Here is an 11183-nt window from a genome sequence, read left to right on the forward strand (position 1 = left end):
AACTTCAAAATCAGTTTTATAGGAAGACAATGAGCTCAAAGCTGTATGAAAATATAATGACGTCAATTACTATTCTGATTTTTCTTTTCAAATACGTTCAAGTTGATTGCTGTCTGTTGTGCGCCGTTTTGGAATGTCAGCACGACTTATAACAAACTAAAAATAAATGTTTTTACAATGGTATTTGAATTTTATGACATTTTGTCTTTGTTTTCAAATTTCAAAAAAAGAAATATTTTTTGGGGGAGATACACATCTCATAGTTAATAATCATTTTTTCGCAGTTTAAGTTGCGGGCTTGGGAAAGAAGCGGAGTGTGGTGCACGTGTGGATGGTGTACCAAAATAATCGTTATTTTTAGGTAAATTATATCGATTGAGTCGGATAAACCTGACGAGTGTTAGTCACTGCCTGCACTTAAGCACAATAAACGTGACTTAAGACTTGTAAGTATCCATATTTATGGCAGCGACCGTCATGTCGCTCGGAGCAATCCGCCACATTTGTCTGCGTTCGTGCTTATATGTTGAGAATAGCGATTGAATATATTTTAACAAATAAAATGTGTTGCTTGACAAGAGGCTGGATTGCTGTTTATCACGATGCTTTAATATTAAGCATTTAAGAGGAAATTCTCAAGCCTCTCATCTCATGTTCAGGTAGTTGGCAGAGGTGAGCTGGCAATCTTCCATAGTTGATAGTCTCAGTCCGTGAAGCTGGAACACAGCTTCCTTGCATGGAAATGGAAGTCAGTCTTGCTACCTCCATTTCCATTGAAATGCATGGCATATTTTTCACCTTCAACCCATAGGCCCTGGCTTTGAGGTCCCATCTCAAAGTGTTGAGAGTTCGGAGAAAAATAGATACCTACATAGGTATGCCTTGTATTATAAATCTTTGATCAGAGGAGGAAGAAGTGATCAGCATAAGTAAAGGCTGTGTTCCAGCCTTAGGGTACCTAGTTAAGGAAGTTTTTAGGAAGTTTCAGCTTGTTTTTGTTTTTCTTAGTGATAATGTTTTTTTTTCAACTGAGAAGCATGCTTGACTGATCATCAAGCTCATGTGAATTTGATTTTGCATTTTGTGTGACATAGCTGATAGTAGTTAATGTTTTCTCTGCTTACACTGAAATAAAAAAAAACACTCATAAAAAGCATTAAAGATGTTACATAGCTGTGCAAAATAAGCCATCAAGTGATTTTATTAAATTTTGTTCATGAGCTACATTTTGATAAAACTATAAGCTCAATGGCAATACAATTGTTAACTCATTAGAGCATCACTTTGTGGTTCATTATCATGGCAACCTAACTTAGCTTCATATATTTTCACTGAGTTGTTTCAGTGCAGCCAGCCATCGGCCATTTCACAGCATAGCTAGGGGCCTCAAGGACAGTTTCTGAGTATTCAATCATTGCAGAATGCAGATTTATCCAGTCTCTGTTGATGTACCTATCTATTGTCTCTCTGAGTCCCAGTGCTGATGTGTCCAATATCGGTGTAGATGTGTCCAGTCTCAGTGCCTCTGTGTCTAGCCCCCAGTGCTGCTATTTCCAGTCTCAGTGCTATGTCTAGCCTCAGTGCTGATGTTTCCAGCCTCAGTACTGATGTTTCCAGTCTCAGTGCTGACTGGTCCAGTCTCAGTGCTGACTGGTCCAGTCTCAGCGCTGAGTGCTGACCGGACGTCCAGTCTGGGCTCTGACGGGTCTGCCGCGGTCGTCTGCCCGGCAGACAGAGCGCCGGGTCGCCACCATGTCGGGCCGTCCGCTGCTGCTGGTGACGCTGCCAGTGCTCACCGTGGTGGCCATCTGCCTGTACCTGCACCGGCGGGGACGCTCTGACTCGGACCCGCCCGAGCCGCCGGCGCCGGACCGAGCCCCCGCCGGGGGGTCCGCAGACACAGAGACATGCACAGAGCCTGAGCCGGCCGCAGTCCGGACCGCGCCGCTGGCCGCCCAGCCGGCTGATGCCGCTCGCTCCCAGCCGGAGGATAGTGTACCGGAGCCGGCGGTGAAGGGAGACGCCCTCAGCGCACTGGAGGCGGCCATCCAGCCGGCCTCCCAGCGAGAACAGCCGCCGCCGGAGGCCGGAGACGCGCCGGCCCAGGCGACGGAGCCCGCCGGAGCGGAGACAGATGCGGTCACAGAGTCGGAGGAGCCGCAGACGAACAGCCAGGAGTCGCAGACGAACGGTCAGGAGCCGACGGTGGCCGGTAAGGAGCCGCGGGATTCCGTTCAGGAGCCAGCCATAACCAAGGAGGACGCGCCGACCGTCTCTTCGGAGGCTCCAGCCGTCTCCGCCGATGCCCCTGCGGCCCTGGAGGCCACCCAGCAGCCTGAGGCGGCCCCGGAGGCCACCCAGCAGCCGGAGGCGGCCCAGGAGGCCACCCAGCAGTCCGAGGTAGTGCCGGAGCCTTCTGCCGAGGCGGCGGCGGCGGCCGGCGCCGAGGCGGCTGAGCCACCGGCGGGCGGTGCTGCCGAAACGGGCGCCGATACGGCCAGCGAGGTGAGGGCGGCACCGGTCCGGGGGGCGGGGACGGGGCTCCGGTCCGCGGGTCGGGGACGGGGCTCCGGTCCGGGGGTCGGGGACGGGGGGGGGGGGGGCGGGACACAGGGCAACGGGGCGCAGGGCGGCTGTCTCAGCACCTAACCACGCCCCCGTTGGTGGACGAACGGCGTGGGTCGTCGGCCACCAGGCTGCAATGTTTGATTGCAAACATTGCGTCACTGTTTGCTTTGGTCGCAACATCTTTGTTTGGATATGGAAGGTAAGAGGAACCAATATTTGATGACGCTGGTACCATTTTCAATGGTCCGTACGTTTGGGGCTGTACACCCGTGTCTTCCCGCTAAAGTCCCGTTCACGTTGTGGGCGAGAGAGTCCGCCCAATCCCGCTCCAGCGGCGGCCGATGTGAGTTAGTGGGTGACTCCGCACTGACCGTGCTGCGTGTGTCCCCGTGCCGGCGGCGGCGCAGAGCTCCAGCGACAGCGGCAAGGGCGGCAGCTCGGCCAGCCTGGAGCAGGCCTCTCCGGCCACCAGTCCCGAGTCGGCGCCCATGCAGACCACCGTGTACGACTTCCTGATACCGCAGGTGAGCGCGGCCGGCCGGCGGCGGGGCGGGGGTGGCCTGCCGTGGAGGGGTGCCAGAGCCGCCCACGGCGCGGCACCGCGCCCGGGCGGGGACGGGGGGGGGGCGGCCGGCCGGGGCCACGTGCTGGCTGCTGGCACCGCCGAGATCTGAGTAGGGACACGACTGTGGGTTTGTGAATGGAAAATGGCCACGGGTATCTGAATGATGGAGCACGTGTGGTGCTCGGTGCGACTCATGCCTGGCGGGAATTCGGCCTGTTGTCTAAGTAAACATGTCGGGCTGTATGTAGGACGCAGCTCCGTGTGGCTGCCTCTCTGTGCTCTGTGCCGTGGCTGTCCCCGATAACCGCCGTATGTGACCGTGTGCCGTACCCCGGGGGCGCAGAAACTGTGCGGTCGGCTGATCGGCAAGAACGGCACCTTCGTCAACATGCTGAAGGCGCGGACGGGCGCGCACGTCATCATCCGGCTGCACCCGGTCAAGTCGTCGGTGAAGATCTGCTCCGTGGATGGTGAGTGGACGGCCGGGCCGCTGTGAACTGTGTGCGTGACCCTGTATATCGGCTCCGGTAAATGTCGGTCACCGGTGGCGGCCGCGGACCGCCCCGGCGAGCGGCCGGCGCTATCAGGATGGGCGGGCCGCCCATCTGAATGATATCTGAATTCTGACGCGATTACATTGTGTAAGCACTGCCGTCTCACTCGTGCTCTGTCATGGAGCTCCCGGGGCCCGGTCTAGGTGGTTTACTGTCCCGAATATGCATTAGCGCAGTAGCCGGTCATATAAGGCAGGGTCCTTGGTCGAGTTTTTGCCGGGTGTATTGTCCGCCAGAGCGCTTCAAATGCACGTACTGACGCCGTTCTATGAACCATTAGAAGAAAGGTAGCGCGCTGCGGACCCTCATATTGTCTGCAGACTAATTACCCGCTGACGGTCGGCATTATTTGGGTCCATTGACGTGTTTGTGTGACGGTATCCATTGGGCTCACTGACGGTCGTAGGGACTCTGTATCCGGTGGTCCCACTGACAGTCGGTATCCGATGGGTCCACTAACGCGTCTGTCTGACGGTGGCAGGGACCCAGTCGGAGATTGACGCCTGCCTGAAGCTGATCCGGGAGAAGTTTCCCGTCAACAAGTTCCCGGCGATGACGCTGGAGCAGCTGAATCGTCCCAGCGAGCAGGCGCTGGCCGTGCCCGACAGTCAGCAGGTGGGCAGGGAACGAACACAGGGAACCCTTTTTCCTGCTATGTAAGAAATGTTCCGTATTTTTTAAAGCGACTGTGTGATGTAAGTGTATTGCTAGTTTTCTATAAGTGTCTGGTTGGTGGTATGAATCACGTTTCCCGCGGCGGCTGCTGTGTTCCGAGAGTAGCGGGTGGACCCTGTACCCCAAACAAACTGCCGGGCTCAGCCGTGCCGCGCTGTCCGGCCGAGTCAGAGCGGTGCCCGAGTCGTGCACCGCACAGCGCGCCCACGCCCGCCGAGAGGGTGATGAGGCATTACGGCGCAGATTTTCCGCGAGGGATATAAATAGATTGGCGCTGTTAGTGCTTGTCGCGCCGTAGGTACTCCTGCATCCCGTTCCCCTGGACAGCTGACTGTTTATCCATACCGGTCCTCTGGATCCCGTCCCCCTAGACCCCTGCCTGTCTCTCTGCGCTGTACCCGCCGTGTCTGACCCCCCCCCCCCCTCCCCCGTACGTCCTCCGGCCGGCAGCTGCACCTGCCGTGTCTGACCCCCCCCCCCGCCCCCGTCCTCCGGCCGGCAGCTGCACCTGCCGCAGGGCGTCACCTGCGACGTGCTGGTGTCGGCCGTGGTGACGGCCGGCCAGCTGTTCCTGCAGCAGCACACGCACCCCACCTTCCGCGGCCTGGAGCGGCTCACCACGCTGATGGCCGCCTGCTACGGCGACGGCGGCTCGACGCCGGAGCTGCCGCGACCCGTGGTGGCCTCGTCGATCTGCGCGGCGCCCGTGGCCGGCGGCTGGTACCGCGCCCAGGTGGTGGCCTACTACCCCGACTCGGACGAGATGGACGTGCGCTTCATGGACTTTGGCGGCTACAGCCGGCTGCCGGCCGCGCTGGCCCGCCAGATGCGCACCGACTTCATGTCGCTGCCCTTCCAGGCCGAGGAGTGCTACCTGGCCAACGTCATGCCCGTCTCAGGTGGGTGCCGCCGGCTGACCGGCCGGGCGAGGGGTCGCGACGGGGACTGGGTGGGTTTACCGCTGGGAACGGGTCGCAGACTGTGTTTCACTTCTAAAGGCGGCCGCACACTAGGCCATTCGGCGGGCGACATTCCGCAAAAACGCAATTCCGTGGCGACATTACGCTTTCGTGGACGCCGAATCAGCTGCCGAAACGACAAAATTATCAGCCGACCACTGCCAGCTAGCTGTCCGCGGGTAGAGTGCGCATGCGTGCGAACAGCCGCGGAGTTGCGGAAAAAGCTGGACCGGTTCAGCTTTTTCCGCGGCGACGCCGCGGACACCCGAAATTGTGGAACTTGAAACTCACCAACTATTGATGGAGCAGCCGAGAAATAGACTTCACTTGATAAAAAATCGTAGCGGCACTTCTTTTCCCATATTAAATGGGTTTTATACACTTCATTGGTTATTCCAATAATGGGTTACTATGTGCCTCTCCACAATTGTCTTTGGGTTTCTTGCATTTGTCGACAAACACGGTTGTTTACATTAATCACGAGCTTTATTTTTTTGCAACTTCCTCCAGAAATTATGTCAAATTAATAGATATTCAAAACTTTATTGTACAGAAATATAGCATAGTCGCATTAAATAAGCAAATATTGTATTTGCTTAAATGTATTTAGTTTGCATTCGTTTATATTTATCATAAAATGTTTCACATACAGTTCCTGAAAATACTAAGTAGAAAATCGCACCGCCGAATGGTCCTGTAAACTGCTGGAAACAAGCGGAAAGCCGCTGTAGGAATGTCGCCCACGACATTCCGCTTTTGCGGAATCTCGCCCGCCGAATAGCCCAGTGTGCGGCCGCCTTAACGGTGGCTGTCGCCCTGTGTTGTGTGGCAGAGGACGGCTGGAGCTGAAGCCTGGAGGCCGGCGCCGTCTGTCACTATGTCCCGTCCCCTGTTGTGTGGGAGGGGACGGCTGGAGCCTGGAGGCCGGCGCCGTATGTCACTATGTCCCGTCCCCTGTTGTGTGGCGGACGACGGCTGGAGGCCGGCGCCGTCTGTCACTATGTCCCGTCCCCTGTTGTGTGGCAGAGGACGGCTGGAGGCCGGTGCCGTCTGTCACTATGTCCCGTCCCCCTGTTGTGTGGGAGGGGACGGCTGGAGCCTGGAGGCCGGCGCCGTCTGTCACTATGTCCCGTCCCCCTGTTGTGTGGCAGAGGACGGCTGGAGCCTGGAGGCCGGCGCCGTCTGTCACTATGTCCGGTCCCCTGTTGTGTGGCAGAGGACGGCTGGAGCCTGGAGGCCGGCGCCGTCTGTCACTATTTGTACCGTCCCCTGTTGTGTGGCAGAGGACGGCTGGAGGCCGGCGCCGTCTGTCACTATGTCCCGTCCCCCTGTTGTGTGGGAGGGGACGGCTGGAGCCTGGAGGCCGGTGCCGTCTGTCACTATGTCCCGTCCCCTGTTGTGTGGCAGAGGACGGCTGGAGCCTGGAGGCCGGCGCCGTCTGTCACTATTTGTACCGTCCCCTGTTGTGTGGCAGAGGACGGCTGGAGGCCGGCGCCGTCTGTCACTATTTGTACCGTCCCCTGTTGTGTGGTAGAGGACGGCTGGAGGCCGGCGCCGTCTGTCACTATGTCCCGTCCCCCTGTTGTGTGGGAGGGGACGGCTGGAGCCTGGAGGCCGGCGCCGTCTGTCACTATGTCCCGTCCCCTGTTGTGTGGCAGAGGACGGCTGGAGCCTGGAGGCCGGCGCCGTCTGTCACTATGTCCGGTCCCCTGTTGTGTGGCAGAGGACGGCTGGAGGCCGGCGCCGTCTGTCACTATGTCCCGTCCCCTGTTGTGTGGCAGAGGACGGCTGGAGGCCGGTGCCGTCTGTCACTATGTCCGGTCCCCTGTTGTGTGGGAGGGGACGGCTGGAGCCTGGAGGCCGGCGCCGTCTGTCACTATGTCCCGTCCCCTGTTGTGTGGCAGAGGACGGCTGGAGCCTGGAGGCCGGTGCCGTCTGTCACTATGTCCCGTCCCCTGTTGTGTGGCAGAGGACGGCTGGAGCCTGGAGGCCGGCGCCGTCTGTCACTATTTGTACCGTCCCCTGTTGTGTGGCAGAGGACGGCTGGAGGCCGGCGCCGTCTGTCACTATTTGTACCGTCCCCTGTTGTGTGGTAGAGGACGGCTGGAGGCCGGCGCCGTCTGTCACTATGTCCCGTCCCCCTGTTGTGTGGGAGGGGACGGCTGGAGCCTGGAGGCCGGCGCCGTCTGTCACTATGTCCCGTCCCCCTGTTGTGTGGCAGAGGACGGCTGGAGCCTGGAGGCCGGCGCCGTCTGTCACTATGTCCGGTCCCCTGTTGTGTGGCAGAGGACGGCTGGAGGCCGGCGCCGTCTGTCACTATGTCCCGTCCCCCCTGTTGTGTGGCAGAGGACAGCTGGAGCCTGGAGGCCGGCGCCGTCTGTCACTATGTCCCGTCCCCCGTTGTGTGGCGGACGACGGCTGGAGGCCGGCGCCGTCTGTCACTATGTCCGGTCCCCTGTTGTGTGGCAGAGGACGGCTGGAGCCTGGAGGCCGGCGCCGTGTTCGAGAGTCTGATCACGGACCGCGCGCTGGAGGCCATGGTGGTGGGCTACGCCGAGGACGGCACGCCCTTCGTCAACCTCTACAGCATCCAGGGCACCGAGGTAGGTGGACGGCCCGGCGCCGCTGTCTGTCGGGACCCGGCGAACCCCGCCACGGTATTGTTCACCGAATGTCGGCCCTAACGAGCGCTCTAATGGCTGGCCACTTCATGTCAATGAGCTCGTTATCATTACGACACGCAATCTCAGTTGATTGATCGGCGAATTGCTCAGGCGCTGTTCCACCGGCTCGAACCAGTTTGCTTTCCTGCCTTGTTTGTCCGCCCGTGTCATGGCGCTGTTGTGTTTTGGTATCTGTGTTGTCCGTAGCGTTGTGACTAATGTTTGTACCAGTGTTTTTACGTGTTGTCTTGTGGAGTTTGTCCGTGTCTGTCATTTGTTCGCACCATTCTTCCATTTCTCCGTGCCGTGGCACCCGTGCCGTGGCACCCGTGCCGTCGTTGGTCAACAGTCAGTTCCGTACCGTCGCGTCTGTGCTGCCGTTGGTCCGTACCGTACCGTACCGTCCTGCAGTTACCTTGTGCTCGTGCCGCACTGCACGGTCTGTGCAGTTGCCTGGTGTCCGTGTCTCCCGGTTCCGGCGGCGCGGTATAACCGGTCCGTGACGGTCCGCCGTGACCCGTGACCCGGCCGCCGCCGCCGCCTTTCCTCGTTCCGCCGCCGGCCGAGCGGGAAAGTGCGCCGCTCTGACGCCCGGCTGACGTCCGTTTCAGTACGGCAACAACGCCATCACGCTGGTCAACCAGCGCCTAGTGGAGAGCGGCGCCGCCCGCTGGGTCGAACTCCAGGCGTAGGCGCGGCCGACGCGCCCCGGCCGCCGGGCGGCCAGCTATGCAGTCCGCGGGAGCTGATCAGCCTCCCACCCAGACAGTCAGACAGTCGTACTTATTTTTGCTGTGGATCGGCGTCTGTGCGCGGTAGTGAGATGTGTTGTGAAGGGCCGAGCGGACCGGCACGGGCCGGTGCCAGCGGCTCGGCTCCGTGCCGCCAGTGTGGGACGGTGGGCCGGCGGGCTCTGTGTCCGAGGCAGCGGCGCGCCGGCCTCTGCGGGCTGAGGTCGCCGTGACGGTCCGGCGATGGAGACACGCAGCGGCCGGCGCGGGTGAACAGAGGAGCTGTGTGACGGCGGAGTGCGGGCCCGCCGCGGCAGTGACAGTGACCGTGCGCTCCGCTCCGGGCTCTGCTGGGGCCGGGCTACCCCGCCCCTCCCTCCGGCGGTCTACAATGGACAGGAGCTGTGAAGGAATGTGATGACGTGGTGTTACATAATGATCCAGGATTTCTTGATTGATATTTGGATGCATGTATGCTGGTCAGGAGTTCTTGTTGCATAACATACCGGCCCTAGCAAGAAACGTATCGTCACAGTTGCGATATTTTGAAGCCCTCTTCTTGGACCAATGTTATCGTTGTAAAATTATCGACATCTTGCTTCCTTTTTGTGAGCCAAAGATGTTTGGGTATTTTATATTGTTAGGCGAATTGAAGGGTTTGCTCACGAACATGTATCTGCTGTCGCGGTTTTCACGTACCGCTGCCTCCAGCGGGCGGCGCGGCTCTCCGCTCGGCGAGCTACGACAGGCAACGGAGCCACACCGCGACGTGGGCCGCCGATATTTTCATCAAGTGTTGCGTCAGACCTTTGTATAGTATACCGTGCGTCAGACCCGTGTATTGTGCATCAGACCCGTGTACCGTGCGTCAGATCCGTGTACCGTGCGTCAGACCCGTGTACCGTGCGTCAGACCCGTGTACCGTGCATCAGACCCGTGTACCGTGCGTCAGACCCGTGTACCGTGCGTCAGATCCGTGCACCGTGCGTGTAGACCTGTGCGTCAGGTGTGTTTCAGTCCCACGTTGCGTTGGTAGGCGGGCTCGGAGGCGGGTTAGGGCCGTGTCGTTAGTGTATTTTTCTCGTCGTACGCTGCTCGGTGTGAGTGAGTGAGCAGTGTGAGCGGTACCGCGCGGGCTGAGTGGTTTGTCGGCGGTGCCCGCTGCGGGTCTCGGCGGTAGGGGGGTCTCGGTGGTAGTCGCGATGCTGCGTAGTGTGGGCGACTGCGCCCCTAGCTCCGAGTAGATGGGTGCTGGTGTCGCAGATTAGTAGAGTTTCTGGCGCGCTCGCTGTGGGCGGCGCCCGGCCGAGCCCAGTACGGGCTCCCTGTCCATCGCTAACAGATTTGATTGTCGCCGTCGTGTCCGTTGGGTCGTGACTACCAAATTATCTGTCTCGTTCTGGCGGCTGCCGGGAGGTCGCGGGCCGATCTTTATCGTTCAGCTGGTACAAACCCGTGTCCCTGGGAGGCGACCGACAGCCGCCGACTGCCGAGGGCCGTCTGTACGCCGGCAGTCGGCGCCGCTCGGGTCGCGTGCAGTGCGCGCCGCCGCCCGTTCTCTACGCCGCGATGTATCGCCGTCTGCGCGCGCTCCCTCAGCCCGGTACATCGACCTTTTCTGTTGCTCTTCGCCTTTTGTCAGACGAAATACACCGTTTTTCCGATCTGTGTTGGTCTCACGCGGCGGTGACAGCCGACCGGCTCCAGCAGGCGGCCCAGCCCGGCCCGGCTGGCGCGGCAGTGAAAGCCGACTCGGCGGCCTTGCGTTACGAAATGGCTCTGCGGTGCGGCGGCGGGCCGTGAGGAGCGGTGTGGCCGCCGTCAGCCGGCCGCTGACCCGGCCCTGGGACGGCCGCAGGAGCCGCCAGACCTTGCCCTTGCCCCACATTTTGGCGGCGCCGCACTGCCGGCGCGCCCAGCTCGCTGTGGTACCTATGTGCAGTGGCGCTGGTAACGGGAGGTGCCGCCGTCCTCTCGGGGAACGGTAGCCGTGCCCGCCGGCGCCCGTGTCCGCCGCCCCTGGGACGGGCCGACCTCGGCCAGTCGACTGGCTGAGCCAACAGACTGCAGTCGGGCGTGGCCCGATCGGCGGTGCTGCCGAGCGTCGGCGGCAGAGCGCCAGCCACTGCCCACTGTGGAACACGGCGGCATCATACCAAAAGCATGTGCGCACAAAATCACGTCAGCGTTGCTTGAAAAGCCGATTACCGCAGCTTCAAAATACATAAAGCCCTCTGACACATTTAACTAAAAAAAAAGAAGAAGAAAGGGCATCCCCACAGGCTCATGCCGCCGGAAGCGGCAGAGGTGACCCAAATGTCGCGTGACGTTTCTTACCTCCTTTTGAAAGGATAAAGGTAAGCTTTCTATTACTCTCACCATACAATTTGGTCGTTTCCCGCTCTTGCCTGCAGTGTTGTGGCATGAATAGTAAAAGCAGCACATCCAGCGAGTCTGCACCCCGGTCT

At 59.7% G+C, this 11183-nt stretch overlaps 1 protein-coding gene across 2 annotated transcripts; it reads left to right on the plus strand.

Moving 5' to 3' along the window:
* Window positions 1–278: 278 nt before the first annotated feature.
* Window positions 279–10381, plus strand: LOC122384707 (A-kinase anchor protein 1, mitochondrial-like). Of its 2 annotated transcripts, none has more exons than XM_043372369.1 (8): window positions 279–446; window positions 1732–2505; window positions 2976–3092; window positions 3477–3603; window positions 4169–4302; window positions 4865–5261; window positions 7791–7924; window positions 8596–10381. In XM_043372369.1, exons 2-8 carry the CDS (start codon window positions 1753–1755, stop codon window positions 8674–8676), a joined length of 1743 nt encoding a protein of 580 aa, XP_043228304.1. In that variant the 5' UTR covers window positions 279–446; window positions 1732–1752; the 3' UTR covers window positions 8677–10381. The 2 variants fall into 2 exon arrangements, with proteins under 2 accessions (XP_043228304.1, XP_043228305.1); XM_043372370.1 differs by having other exon boundaries at window positions 299–446; window positions 1736–2505.
* The last annotated feature ends 802 nt before the right edge of the window (window positions 10382–11183 follow it).

The sequence above is a fragment of the Amphibalanus amphitrite genome, unplaced genomic scaffold, assembly GCF_019059575.1.
Source record: "Amphibalanus amphitrite isolate SeventyFive unplaced genomic scaffold, NRLGWU_Aamphi_draft 000196F_arrow, whole genome shotgun sequence".
Taxonomy (NCBI): Eukaryota; Metazoa; Arthropoda; class Thecostraca; order Balanomorpha; family Balanidae; genus Amphibalanus; species Amphibalanus amphitrite.

Coding starts and splice junctions, on each gene's coding strand:
- LOC122384707 (XM_043372369.1), top strand. CDS start 1,753: ATGTCGGGCCGTCCGCTGCTGCTGGTGACGCTGCCAGTGCTCACCGTG. Junction 2,506..2,975: donor GCGCCGATACGGCCAGCGAG/GTGAGGGCGGCA, acceptor GCGGCGGCGCAG/AGCTCCAGCGACAGCGGCAA. Junction 4,303..4,864: donor CCGTGCCCGACAGTCAGCAG/GTGGGCAGGGAA, acceptor TCCGGCCGGCAG/CTGCACCTGCCGCAGGGCGT.